At 36.4% G+C, this 14,691-nt stretch overlaps 1 protein-coding gene across 3 annotated transcripts in view; it reads right to left on the bottom strand.

Annotated features, from left to right (window-relative positions):
- Window positions 1-11,460: 11,460 nt before the first annotated feature.
- The window catches only part of CAMK4 (calcium/calmodulin dependent protein kinase IV), a 256,607-nt gene continuing 253,376 nt past the window's right edge, over window positions 11,461-14,691 (bottom strand). For all 3 annotated transcript variants that reach the window (XM_009240947.3, XM_054555812.1, XM_054555813.2), the window contains 2 exons: window positions 13,138-13,290; window positions 11,461-12,049 (listed from right to left, as the gene is read on the bottom strand). In XM_009240947.3, the coding sequence (XP_009239222.1) occupies window positions 11,609-12,049; window positions 13,138-13,290 (594 nt within the window). In that variant the 3' untranslated portion in view covers window positions 11,461-11,608. The remainder of the gene's footprint in view (window positions 12,050-13,137; window positions 13,291-14,691) is intronic.

Below are 14,691 nucleotides of genomic sequence, written 5' to 3'. Positions count from 1 at the left end.
CAGTTAGGGATGCTGCGGGAAGTATGTAATAGAAAATATGACTGTGAAGCAGGGAGTTACTTTCCTCATTTAATAAAACATCTGGTACTGTGGTTTGAATATTTGTGTTCCCCTAAAACTCAGATGTTAAAATCCTAACCTCTAAGATAATGGTTTTAAAAGCTTTGAGAGTTGATTAGGTAACCCTAATGAATGTGATTAGTACCTTTATAGAAGAGGCCCAAGTGAGATGCTTCGGTCCTTCTGCCGTATGAGGACACAGCAAGAAGGCATCCTCTGTGAGGAAGCAGGCACTCATAGATACCAGACCTGCAGGACTGTTCTTGGACTTGTGCCAGAAATGTCAGAAATAAATTGTGATAAGCCACCCAGTTTATGGTATTTTATTATAGCAGCCTGAATGGTAGTGAGAGCACTGGACTAGGAGCTGGGCAACCCTGGTCTATTCCTTCTTCAGCCACTGTGACTTTAGGTAAGCCATTACCTCTCTTGGGCATAATAGCTCTTTAATAAAGTGAGCTTATTGGATTAAATGATTACTAATATCCTCTTTTAACTCTAGTGATTTTATAATTTTACTCAACAGAAAATATGTGAGCACTCAGTGTTTAAAAAAAAGGCTATGAAACTCAAAGTATAATTTTATCTGAGAGAATGGGAAAACACTCGAGTGATTCAACTGCACATTTCAGGTATAAGAAAAATGTCCATGGTGTCTCTCTTGAATTGTGGTAACATTCGAAATCACAGAATGCAAAGTTTTGGTGGGTTCTTAAATGATTTATTATCATATTCTACATGCAAACTGCTTTACATTTCCCAGCAGCAAGATATAGGCTTCTTTGGGCATGTTCTGACATGTCTGAGTGAACTTACACCAAGTAACACTGGCCTTCAGGTCAAATTTCTACAATTAGTCTTCCAACATCCATTTTTTATAATGTCACGTACTCTTCAATTTCCTAGAAAACACCCCCAAACCGCCCCCAGAATGTATATATTTAATCACTGAATTGGGTTATCCAACCTGAATCCAAGAAGAAGCCACAGCTTTCATGTGGTCTGCCTCAGGCTTTGGGCAGCTGAGACAGCCCATGACTGTTGTGTCCCATCTGTAGGAAGTAGAAACTCACTGGTCAGTCACCACCATTGAAGAATACTGTAGCTCTACAACAGCAAATGGGCATGATTTTGATGAATTCTCTACAAACATTTTCTGTATGTACATTTATGCCCAGGCCAGACTTAATACAGTTACCTAAAAATATTGTAATATATCTTTGTATTTATTAAGTAGTCAATAGCACCATATTGTCAGGTTTTAAAAATGAAGTGTTCACAGCTCCGTTTTCAGTGCTCTTCAAATTAGAAGTTGGGAAGGTAGCCTATAATCTTGGTTGTGTAAACTTAAAATATTTACACTTTGTCCTCCAAATCTTACATGCTCTTGTGTTTGGCTAATGACTTGCAGCCTAAACTATTGGAGATTTAGGTTTCCTGTATGCAGTGCTGTTCCATTAATCTAATCCTCTATGCTGCTATCGAGCTGCTTATATCCTTTTAGTCCAGAAAGCTTTCAGCAACCCAGGAATAAAAATTTCTCCTTTAGGAAAGACTAGAAAACACATCCAGATAATGTCACATAAGCCTGAAAAGCCCAAGTAGGAAGTTTTCCTTTCTCAATGTCTGCTAACTTATGATTTCTGTAACCTCACAGTAATTCTACTTCTTAGCTTCTCTTCCATCATTCAAATGCCAGTCAGTCTTGGTCCCTATCTTCTTTCATTTTATTTGTCTTCAGGAATAATGCCGCCATTCACTAATCACAGGCATTATCTGAAATAAAGAGGCAAGACAACTAAAAGTACACATACTAAATGTCTAAATGTCTCCCAAGTTTCTTGAAGATGGATGTAAAAATACTGCCTGCAATAAATGATATCAAAAGGAGCTTACAAAAGAGTATGTAAAGGGACAAAAGGGAGAGATGAAAAAGGACTTGACAGGAGCAGGTTGATGTTTGGAGAAACAAGTTCTGATGCTTTTAAATTTTGTTGTCTGAGACTTAGCTTCCTACAGGTTGTCTTTTGAAATCTAAACTTTCAGGTAGAATTCAATCAGAAATCCTGGGGGATTGCCTATTCAGGTCAAATAACTGAAAAGGTTGAAAAAATGATGTCAGCAATAACCTTGATTCGGTCCTCCACTGGCAACATTTTAGCAAGTACGTGATTTTTTGGAGTCACGAGACATTTTTCAGAAATTGGAGTCTTGCAAAACTTGAAATTATCTGTCATACTGTCATTTACTCTGTTGTGTCAGTGGAGACCTGGCCAATTCAGTTTTTGCTTTCAGTGACTGAGGCTTTGCTTTAACCTGGTGACTCCCAAAAATATCTTCGATGTGTTTGATGATTTTTATTTGGCTTAGAAGCACAGCAGATGAGCCAAGTATGTCAGGCTAGATGCTCTGAGGAAAGGCTGCACATGTACCTACCCAGAATAAGGAAGGAGCAAGGAAGTCTAACTCAATTGTGCACAAGATGAGATTCTGCTGTACACTGGCAACACTTCCCTGTGTATTTCAGCCTTTCACATTTAGTATTCTTCCTTCACCTCTGCCTTTCACTTTTCCACTCTATGATCAGGCCGGTTCTCAGCCAGACATACCCGCTACTTCTTCCCTACCTGCAAAGATTCACCCATCTTTCACATAGAGCCTGTGTTCCCATAAAGCTTTCCTTCACCATTCCTGGCAAAAGGGAGCTTTTCCCTCTTTCCATTCCTAGGGCTTATCATCTGCCTAAATGCAGCATAGGTTATATATGTACAGGTTGTATCTGTAAGGTTGGCTTTTCTCTCCAACTACAAAGCTCACTCCTGGAGGATAGCACTGGATTTAATTCATCTTTGACTCCTCCATGGCATATAATAGTTTCTCAGTGAAAGTTTACTGGGAAAATGGTTCCTGGAGTGGGCTGCTCCTGGGAAGCTTCAAAATTAGAAAATCACTTCCTTAAAGTGTGATTAGGATGTAGGCCTAATATCCCCTAAACTATGTTGTTTAGTTTCTGGGAGAAACATTAGCTATTGACTTTATTCATTTCTAAAGTATTTGTCCATCAATGATTGTCTTCAAACTAAGCAATCAAGAAGATGAGCAGGGGAGAATGTAGAATCTTAATCTACATTTTGTTATCTTTCCCCTCTCTCATTCCAGTAAAGTCTCTGCTACACACAACGATGCGGACTGACAGATGATTGATATCTTTTGTTCTGAGTTCTACAGCGGGTGTATCCTAGTGGCTATATTATTGATTGCTGTAATAATAGAGCAATAATATTGCTGTATATTATTTAGAGTTATAATTTTAGGTACTCCTAATAAGTTGATATTGCATTTTCTACTAAATATTTCATTTGTGACCTTTTGGTTACAGATGTTGAAAGTCAAACGGAAACACAAAGGTCGTGAATACCTATGTTTTTCTCCATATCTCCATCACTAGCTTCCCTTAAGGTGGATATTTTGGAATGAACAATTTCTCTGTGACAGAAATAGACTAAGACAAGGGCCCTTCTTGGATTTCTAAATACGTAAGGAAGGCAAAGGAAAGCATTTACTCAAGGCCCTCTCTTTTCAAAGAAATGAAATATGTAACACTCAGGAAAGCGTGGGGATTAGAAAATGGCTTTCTTACATAAAAGAGCTGGCTGTTTGCGTATTCCCTGAGCTATTGATGAGAAAGTCATTGTCATATAATGCCACAAAATAAAACATAATATTTCCTAAAATGATTAATGAAAATTCAATTGATATAAATTACTTCAGAATATTATGAGAGATTCAGAACCAAAGGGATCTTCTCATTTCTTAGCTTAGTAAGTAACAGCTGTAGATTGACTTAAATGTGAGCAAATGCCAGTGAAAGATGTCATTTACATAATTTTAAATGTAAGGATCAAATTTCTAAAACATGCTCAAAGTGCTAGAAATCTTTTTAATTCTACTCTCAACCAACCCAATTCATACTCTAAATTTCTTTTCTTCAGGAGTGATGCAATTTTGAGTTTTTAGTTCTGTAGGAAAATTTCACTAAGTTGTATCTCCAGCACAATTATTGTTGTGAGAGCATCTGCAACATAAAACAAAATTTTCCTAACTTCCTCAGAAGCAAATGGGAATAAGAACCTTAAGCTAAGGATAAAAAAAAAAAAAAAAAAAAAAAAAAACAACTGGAATATAGGAATCTGAATTCCTGCAGGTCACCAAAAAGGCATTGGGGTGCCATGAAAACCCAGGGTCATTGTTTTACTGTAAGGAGCCAGATAAACATTTTAGGCTTTGCAGTCCATATGGTCTCTGTTGAAAGTACTCAACTCCGCCTTGGCAACATAAAAGCAGCCACAAACAATATGTACATAAGTGAGCATGCCTGTGTTCCAATAAAAATGGGGCTTTGGTAGATTTGCTCTGTGAATCATAGGTTGCTTGAGTTCTGAAAACTTTTTTGGAGATTTGAGTTCAGTTCTTGGGGAATTACGTGGAAATTACTCTTTAAAAAAATACGCACGTAAGTTTTAATGTGTGTATCTCAAAGACGAGAGATAAAATGAATGACTGACATTCAAGTAAGAGCATAAATAACTAATTTGTTTACTAATATTCTCTTTTACTGATACCTTTAGTTCATTGGGCATAAGAAATCGCCTCAACCCCAACTCGGCTGTATCCACTCACTAAACTCATAAGACATTTAAAAATGTTGAAGGAAACACAGCAACATCTGTTGGACATGGAATGGACTACTATTACAATGTTTAGGCCTAACTCCTTAATCAATGGACATGTTACAACGTTCTTTTGGCTTATAGAGGACTTTTAAAATATTACTGAGACTTAAGGGTGCCGTAAACAGAAAAACAAAATTACAAATTATGAATATGCCATTTTTTCTCTACGCTGCTGCATATTAACTGTATTGTAGGCATATAAAATAGGTCAGGTTAAAAGGAAGCAGTATGAGATGATAGTTTTCAATTTATAGTCATATATATTTTTTTTTGACGGAGTTTCACTCTTGTTGCCAAGGCTGGAGTGCAGTGGCGTGATCTTGGCTCACTGCAACCTCTGCCTCCTGGGTTCAAGAGATTCTCTTGCCTCAGCCTCCTGAGTAGCTGAGATTACAGGTGCGTGCCACCACGCCCGGCTAATTTTTGTATTAGGAGTTTCACCACATTGGCCAGGCTGGTCTCAAACTCCTGACCTCAGGTCATCTGCCAACCTCGGCCTCCCAAAGTATTGGGATTACAGGCATGAGCCATCATGCCCAGCCTATAGTTATACTTAACTGTACCTTTACAAAACAGATGAACTGCTCTACATCTATCATGGAAAGGACAAACCTAGTAAATTTTTATCATTCACAAACTGTCAGAGTTGAGAGAGAGCTCAGGGAAAACAACAGCTTTCAAAAATTAGAATGTAAGTCTTGTATTTAAGTAGCCTGAAATAATCTTTTAAATGGAAAATAAAGATTAATCAGAGTGAAAATTAAATGTCATTTTTGACACAATGAATCACAAGCAAAGATTAAATGTATATATTCTATATCTATATGTTTTCCTGGTCAATCTTCAAAATGAGCTGAAAACAACTGTTTAGAATAGTGTGATTTTGCAGTCTTCGCATTGCTGTTTAGAGTATCAAACGAAATTCTGGGCCACAGATACCCTGCATTTCTCCAGTCTGGGATGCTCCTGTCAGGGCTTTAGAGATGGCCATAGGGATGGAACAAAACACTGATCTGGGATAAGGCATAGCAAACCAAGACACGAAAAGAGTAACCCATTGGTGGAATCTCATTTTTCCATTACTGACCAATGACAATATACCAATATTCAAATTGTATCACTTTCAATCAGAGGATGAGAAGAGGTTTTCTCCCACTTGGCTCACTTGAGCTCAACCAGGTAGATGCCTGGAGTCTTCTCTAGAGCAACATCTGATTCTTTCGAAGGAGTAAGACAGTTCACTTTCTCGGCAAGGCTTCTATTTTGCCCTGGTGGACCTCTGAGCCAGACGACAGGGAACAGACAGAGTTCTTGAAGGAAGTCAATATCACACAACCCAATCGTCTTGAGTACATCACAGAGCATTTATGAAAGTTGGAATTTTAAATAACCAAACATAAATTAATCAAGCTTGTTATTGCTCTCCAAGATAAGTATAGAAATGGCCAAGCTAATAACTTTCATTTGTAAAAAAAAAAAAAAAAAAAAAAAAAAAGAAATGGCCAAGCTTTATGAGCTGAGATTATATTATCTGATCTCAGGTAATAGCCACAAGGAGTAATAATGACAAAACTTGCTCTTAATATATTGGTCAAAATATAGAAAGAGGAAATACTGAACTTGGTTACTGTGGATGGTTGGCTGATATCTCTCCAGTGGTCTCTCTCCTTTTTTTTCTTATTTGCCAAGGAGACAAAAATTCACCCTGAGTGTGTCAAGGGAATAAAAGGACTTTGAAAAATTTTATAGGAAATTATTGGGTACATTTCTGTTTATCATGTGGTTATGAATATTGTAATACCAATAGTGAAATAACATGTACATAATTTTTTAAATGCAGACATACATAACATCTAACCATTAAACAATGTTCAACCAGTAAATGCTCAACTACTAGCAATGACCCTGATCAGGAACATATGCAGACACACATAACATCTAACCATTAAACAGTGTTCAACCAGTAAATGCTCAACTACTAGCAATGACCCTGATCAGGAACATATGCAGACACACATAACATCTAACCATTAAACAGTGTTCAACCAGTAAATGCTCAACTACTAGCAATGACCCTGATGAGGAACATATGCAGACACACATAACATCTAACCATTAAACAGTGTTCAACCAGTAAATGCTCAACTACTAGCAATGACTCTGATCAGGAACATATGCAGACACACATAACATCTAACCATTAAACAGTGTTCAACCAGTAAATGCTCAACTACTAGCAATGACCCTGATCAGGAACATATCAGTGATGAACATAAGGAAATTAGAATATGGACTAATAGGCAGGAATTACAAGGAAATTACAAATCCTTTTACATAGGTTACTATCTGGAAATTTTGCACCATCTAAAGTAAATCTAGACAACATGACTGAATACTTTGCAATGACAAATAAGTGACATAATGGCACTATGATTAATTGACTCTGCTATGTATATTTGTTAATTATACATTGAGTCAACCATCAAGAAAATGCTAGTGCTGATTCACTTTGTTGACCTTTTTATTTTAAAAAAAATTTGCTTTGCAAAAACAATTCTAAAACAAAATAAATGGCTTACTAAGTTTATCCTTTGCCTTTTCTGGCATTTACTTTTCTTCTTCCAACTTGCAATACAACCAGCTGCTTCTGTGCAATAAAAACTGATTTATGAAACAAAATGGCTCTCTCCAAATCTTCAGCCTGTAGGCAACCCACCATCAGTTACCATGCATGTGAAACAGGACATAGCGATTGCTAAACATTCTGAATTACAAAATATGTTTAAAATACTATGAAATTGAAGTCACAGTAAAAATTGTTCCTTTCTTTTTAAGTCTTCCACTAAAAATGACTATAGAACCTTGAGGATTATTCTAAAATCAGTATGTAAAAAATTTTCAAAGGTCTTTTGTTAAATCCATGTGTAATGGCAGTGTTGATTAAACCCTTCTAAGGAAATCTAAAAAATGCCAGCTAATAGTCATTAGTCATATTCCCACTTTGAGGATAACTGGCATGATATCACCATCATTACACAATCTTCATCATGCAGATTTGGTATGGTTCATTAGATTTCCAGAAAGACATATTGCCTGTGATACAAGGATGGCATGCAGCTTAATCCAGGCCTCAAAATCAGATTCTATGTGCAGTTCTTCCTGAATGAAGACACATGGTTGGCTGAGAGTAGATTTTGGTAAGCAAGAATGCTATTGGCATCATGGCAGTACTCAGGAGACTCTAGGCTGTAGTCAAGACTCCAGGGCCCATCAGGAATCAGAGGGATTGGTCAGTAGATAATTTAGTAATGCCCGTTGTTTGAGGTCATGTTAGGAATCATTTCTCTGAAGTAAATGAATGGGCAGGAGTGGTCAATAAGCTTTTACTCAGTGTGTAACATTTCTGAAACACTTTCTTTGTGGCCTCCCACCCAGCTCCTCAATGCGAAAACTGAGGCCACTTAAATCTAAGCATAGAACTTCAAGTGTCACTTTGCTTAAAATAAAAAGTACTCTAGACTAGTGCTGTCTAATATGGTAGCCACTAGCCACATGTGACTATTGAGCACTTGATGTACCAAAGGCCTAACATACACTCCTGATTTTGAAAACAGTATAAAAATAAAGAATTCAAAATATCTCATTAAATTTTAATATTGACTATATATTGATAGGATAATTTGGATGACTTGGATTAAAAATACTATACTTTCATCTATTTTTCTTAAAATGTGACTAATAGAAAATCTTAAATGACATGTGCTTGCATTATATTTATATAATGCACTTGTTCTGGACAATTAAGTTCTACAACCATATTATTCTAATTTTTACCTATTTATGTGTCCTGGGACAAGTGAAATTACAGTTTGAGAAAAAATACTGGATTCCAATTAGACTTTGTTAATGGGGGAAATAATTCAAGACTGTCCTTCATGGTTATAAAAAAAAAAACAAAACCTAGTTTATGCTATGTAGCTGAACTTATCTCAAAATAAAAACCCACAATGTAATGTGATAAGTGTTAGCTCTAAAATGTAAAATGTAATTTATTGTTTGCTGAAATTTGAATTATTTTGCTTTGTGACTATATTGCCAATTAGGAGTGATGTTATGAAGTATTTTGTTAAATTAAATCTCTATTTGTCTACTATTATTTAGCTCAGTAATCTTTGAGATAGACAATACATTCCATTTTAACAAGCAATATAAACATTGGCTGTTCTTTCAAAAATGTTAACATAATTATCCTAACTTAGGATGTATGTATATGAAATCTCTGAATAATTTGACCGAAATGACCAACATTTTTGAAAGTTTGTTTCCTACTGAAACAATGAAATTAGTCACTATATAGTCATTATCAGAATCTAATCTTTAACATGAGTCAAAATTTAAAACTCCCATTAATTTTTTAAAAATGTAGTTTATAGGTTTAAAAAGATAGAGGGAATTATCAACTCTTGAGTACTCACGTGAAGGAATGGTATTATGCACTCATTTAAATGAGTAAATTCTAAAATATACATTGGCCATGGTATTTGCAACGTTGTTTCTATAGTTCTCAGGGCCAAACAATGCAGTGAGCCCTATCCTAGTGTTGAAATAATGTAACAACTGCCCTTGGAACAATACCGGGGTGGGCAGGGAGGAATGACTGTTCTGATCTTTCAGCTAATTGCCAAGTGCCACTTTCTAACAAGACCCCCTTCCCTCTCTTTGCTCTTCCAACACATATACGCGTGTCTGTGTGTGTGTGTGTGTGTGTGTGTGTGTGTGTTCAGTTTCATGGTAAAAAGTACAACAGGAAATTGATCCTCTTAAATGGAAATCTTAATGCTTAACAAAGAAGACATTCTTAAAGGTTAAAAATAGCAAGCCCCTTATAATGGACAACATGGGAATTCTGAGAGGGAATAATTAAATGAGGAAGGAAGGAAAGAGGGAATAAGAAAAGTGCTCTCTACTAGATAGTACAAATGAAACAAAACAAAAAATAATCTTCTGAGCCCAGATGATGTGCTTCTTCAGGGGCTCCATATCAGTGACCTGTCAGATTCTTAAACTATGAAAGATAAGAAGTCCTACCTTGTTTTCTTCCCATGAGAATAGTAGTAGAGGGAGATTTGTGATTGAAAAGAAGAATGTCTACTGAGGTCCAACAGCCTCTACAAACTGGAGCTTTAATTTCGTTTTCTAATTTAATAATTTTGAGGGAGAGCCAACATAATTTAAGATCTCTTTTTTAATGAGGATTTTTATGTGATAGTCATTTTTATTGTCTTTATTTGGTCTCTGAAAATAATTATTTTTTAAAATGAATTCTTTTTTAAAATTGAGAAAACCCACCAAAAATATGACACATAATTAATCTGATAAAATATTCATTTCAACTCAAACTAGAAATAAATTGGAGATATTTAGTGCGATTTCTATAAGGGGAAAGTGTTTCTATGAAAGTCAAAGAGAAATTAAATTTATTCTGGGAAAAATCATAATAAAATATTAGGTCTAATGTTCCAGCTTTTTAAGAGACTGATTTGAAATCAGTATTTTTCTTTATTTTTGTTTTTGTTTGTTTTTTAAGGTAAATAAATTGCATTGTGCTAAATTTATTGGCCGGCACATTCTCAACACTACATTGTAAAATGTGGGTACTTTCATTCCAAATACGAGAAAAAGACATACTAGCTTTTCATAAATAACTTTAGTTTATAAGTGATATGTGTAGATAACCATCAATTGGATAAAAAAAGAGCTTTGGTAAAGAATAATGTTTTCTTACTCTATTAAAGTCAATGATGAATAATCTTATAATGGAATATTATTCCTACTCTATGAAGACATTTTGGCACTAACCTGTGAAATAGATTTTTCTAAATATTTGCAACTTGGTAATTATAGAGTTTATCCATTAAAATGTTCTTATCTGTAAAGTTGTATAAATTCATGAGTAAATACAATTTTATCTGGAAAATGAAAAGGAATCAATCTTATCTTCATCAGTTTAAGTACAGTCTTACCTTCTTTTCTTCCCTGTTTATTACACCCTAAGCTTTGTCTATCAGAAAGTCATCTTATTGGAGAGCAGGTGAAGGAAAGAATGGAACTCAGCATGAGTTTGTAAATTACTTCCTCCAGGGTTGTAAAATGGCAGAATCTTAGAACATTTTGGTTATTATTAATATAGTGTATATAAATAAGAATAAAATAAAGCATTCTCCACACAGGCTTTAGGGACATATGGCTTCATGGCCTTTAAGGATACTTCAATTTCTTACCATTCCAAGGGGAATTTTTTTTGCACATATGTACAACTATCATCTACAAGCATCTCTTTGTAAACAGTTTGAACACATCAATGATAAAAAGTAAAATGTTGTAAAAGTTATGGGAACATGTCTTTTTAGCACTACCTAGCATTAGCTAAGCAGTAGCTCAAAGGAATTACTGCCTTGTGAAGAAATCCAAAGGATGTAGGATGGCTAGGTTTTCAAAGCAAAAACAATTTGCTACTTATTCACTTCAAATATGTGCCACTGGTTGCTGAAAATGTATGCTTTTAAGTGTTGTGTTAACTTGCAAAATTTAACTCATCGGTATTAGGTATCCATTACATGCCATAGAAGACACTATTATTTTCATAAAGCAGTCACATGCATTGAAGTTAGAATTACCAACTGGTATATATGTATTTTTTTTGCACCTCAAAAACAGAATCACTATAGTACATATCATGCTTCCACACCTTTCTTGTTGAAGGACAAAGTACATAAAATGCCGGTGTTTGGCTTCCAGATCTGAAGGAAGCTGGTTTAGTACTCTGGCAGGATCACATCTTGCTGTGGAACTTCAAAGCCCACAACAGAGCTTCCTTGCCCTTCTCTGGGAGCTGCTGCTTCCTCCACAGTCTTCAGCTTCTCCTCTGCTAGGCCCTCCTCTAGTTCCAGGTCAGCCACCTTTATCCCATCCTCCACTACCTTGGGCACCATTTTGGGGGCCTCTTCAGCATTTATATCTGCACCTTTAACTTTCTCTAAGGCTTGCACCTTCATCAGCTCAGCCTGTGCCCCCTTAACTGCGGTTTGGGCCCCATCGCCTTGAATTTTCTCTCCTTCTGGAATAGCTTTCATGTCCTCGTTGCTGTCTTGAATTGGAGAAGGGTCTCGGCTAGCCTTGTGGCTCTCCTGGATGCTGCCATGGCTGCTGCTGGCACTTCCCAGGCGGGAAGAGGCCACCACAGCCTTCACCGCTGCCTGATTGGAAACAGAAGAGTGTCAAGTGTTACCTCTGCTTTAACACCCCAAATCAGAGCTCAACCCCAGCTTTGCTTTTAGGGATTCTGCTAAAGGTTAGTGTTAAAGTTTTCAAAGTACCTTATTCCTAGATGGTTTGCCAAAAGAAAATTTGGAGAATGAACAGTAAAACCTCTTTTATTTCAAATTAAATACAAATTAGTGTATTTAATCATCTGGACAACTGAAAGCCTGAATACATGTGTTTACCTGTGGCTAACCAATTTTTGAAAATTTTAATCTGTGTTTCCCAGTGTATTTGTTTTACGGAACACCAGTTCTGTGGATGTTAGTAGTTTTTACCATATGGATGTCATCATGGGGATATAAGAGTTCCGTGATCAAACTAGCTGGAGAAATCCTAGGTGAAGTCAATACTATTAATTTGGAGTATTTATAATTAATTTGACCATGGAACCTTTCAGATTTATTTAGTCTGTATCAGACTGTAAGCAATGGCTGCATAGGACCCTAATTCTGACCCCCAGCTGCTCTCTGAGATCCTCTACTTACATAGCTAGTCCTAAACACAGTTATGTAACAGAAAAGCTCCTAATCTCTATTTGATAGGTACTATATAAAATGATATATTTAGTTAAGTAATTTATTATATCACTTAAATTTTTAAATTTTTGTCAAGTAATTATTTATCTATATTAGTAAATATAGTTTCAAAAATTATTGCCCAAGTTTTACATATTCTGAAAGAAAACAACTTTCTGAATAAATATCAGTTTTTCCTGAACAATGCTGTTTAAGAAGTACACTTTAATTAGATGAGAAGCAGCAATAATATATTTGGTATGTAAATAATCAACTTATAACAAATTTCCCTTTATTAATCATGTATTCCTTATGAGAGTATAGAAAACTTGAGTAGCTTTGTGTCAGCCTTATTGGAGTTTCAAAGCAGGATTTTCCCTGGTGCCTTAAGAAATAGATAATAGTATTAGATGAAGAACAGTAGAACTATTATTGATAGATCAAGATGAAATAAATTTTTTGTAAACAAAACAAAACAAAGCAAAACAAAATATATGCTATCTTACCTTAAGCTTACGCCGGGCATTGAATTCTTGGAGCTTCTTTTGAGCGGTATCCATGTGTACAAAATTGGCTGCTTTACCTGTGACCCACGGATGCTGGAGAGCTTGAAAGGTAGTCAGCCGTTTCTTTGGATCCAAAACAATTAATTTTCTGACCTGAAATAATAAAGAACCATAAACTTAGCGAGGTTTTTAGGATGACCTGGGCTTGCCCTCAGCTTACAAACTTCCAGATCTTATTCCATTTCCCAGCAGTACCACTAAATATATGTCAGAAAAAATTGTTTAAGTCCTCAGGGGCCACTGTAGGTAGGAACAGCTACAGGTAGCAGTAGCTGAGGGAGTATGAGAAGACAGAGCCATGTACCACCTGAGACCCCCAAAGTGGCAGACGGCTTTCCAACAGAAGTCAAGAAACAGCTCCTCACTTGCCTGTGGACGGGAAGTTCTTTGAAGGCAGAACCAGCAAAATAATTCTGGGCTGCGCTTCACAATCACCTAGAATTCAGAACTTAAAGTACATCTCTATGGCAACAGAATGGAATCATGCATGCATCATCATTCTTTCTGTGGGGATTAAATGGCAAACAAAAGGGAGAGCATCCCAGCACTTACGGAATACTACCTTATGTTTCTATCTTGGGGTTTATAGTTCTTTCTAACCCCTCAAGGGTACCTGAAGGACTAAGCCCAGAGTTTAAAAATCATTTTATAATCCAAGAAGTCAGTGGCTTGAGGGCATGATTTACTTAAAGAATGGAATCCAATCAATGGCAGCCAATTCTTGGAGGTTTACTCCTTCCTGTGAGGATGGGCACTCAATAAATTCCCAGGAAGGTCAGCAAATAAAATAATCCACAGTCCTGGGCTTAGTAGGGGTGACCTGATATGAGGTAGAGACTACTAGGAGTCAGGAAGTGTGTTCAAGCCCTGGTCATGTCACTCGCTACTTTTGTGACCCTAGATATAGACAAATATATAAACTGCCGGTGGACACCCCCTCAGGCCCTTTACTTACAGAATCTTATTTCCACTTTAATTCCTTTGTAATTGCTTCTTAGATGCATATATAACTTTTTAAAAACTCATGTAATCTTTTAGTAGCCTTATCATTTGGAACTACTAGTGCCAATTCATAAATGAGGGAAGCAGGGAAGCTCAGAAAGATTTAGTGGCTTGCCTCAGGTCAGACAATTTGGAATTGATGAAGCCTGTATTTAAACTCAGGTCTGTGTATGTCAGAGAGCATCTTGTGGCCACTACAGCATGATGTCTCCAAGGTGGTCAATCTCTCTGCACCTCGGCCTGCTCATGTGTAAAATAAGGAGCTCTGAATGATTGTAGGTCTCAGGTCTTTTCTAACTCTAATTACCTAAGAAAACGTGAACATAGGCTAAGGAAATCAGGCGGCAAGTCAAATGAGGAATAAATACTATCTGGTTCTCTCTTCACTTCCTTTCTGCAAAAGAATGTGTGTTTGGGCTAGATTTGTAGTGGGCAGAGACATGAGGCCTTTTAGGCTCAAAATCTGAGAGGACATGGAGGAAGGTAGGATGG

This window comes from Pongo abelii, chromosome 4 (genome assembly GCF_028885655.2).
Source record: "Pongo abelii isolate AG06213 chromosome 4, NHGRI_mPonAbe1-v2.0_pri, whole genome shotgun sequence".
Lineage (NCBI taxonomy): Eukaryota > Metazoa > Chordata > Mammalia > Primates > Hominidae > Pongo > Pongo abelii.
Note: the sequence above shows the minus strand (reverse complement) of the source record. Positions and strands in the feature narration are given on the sequence as shown.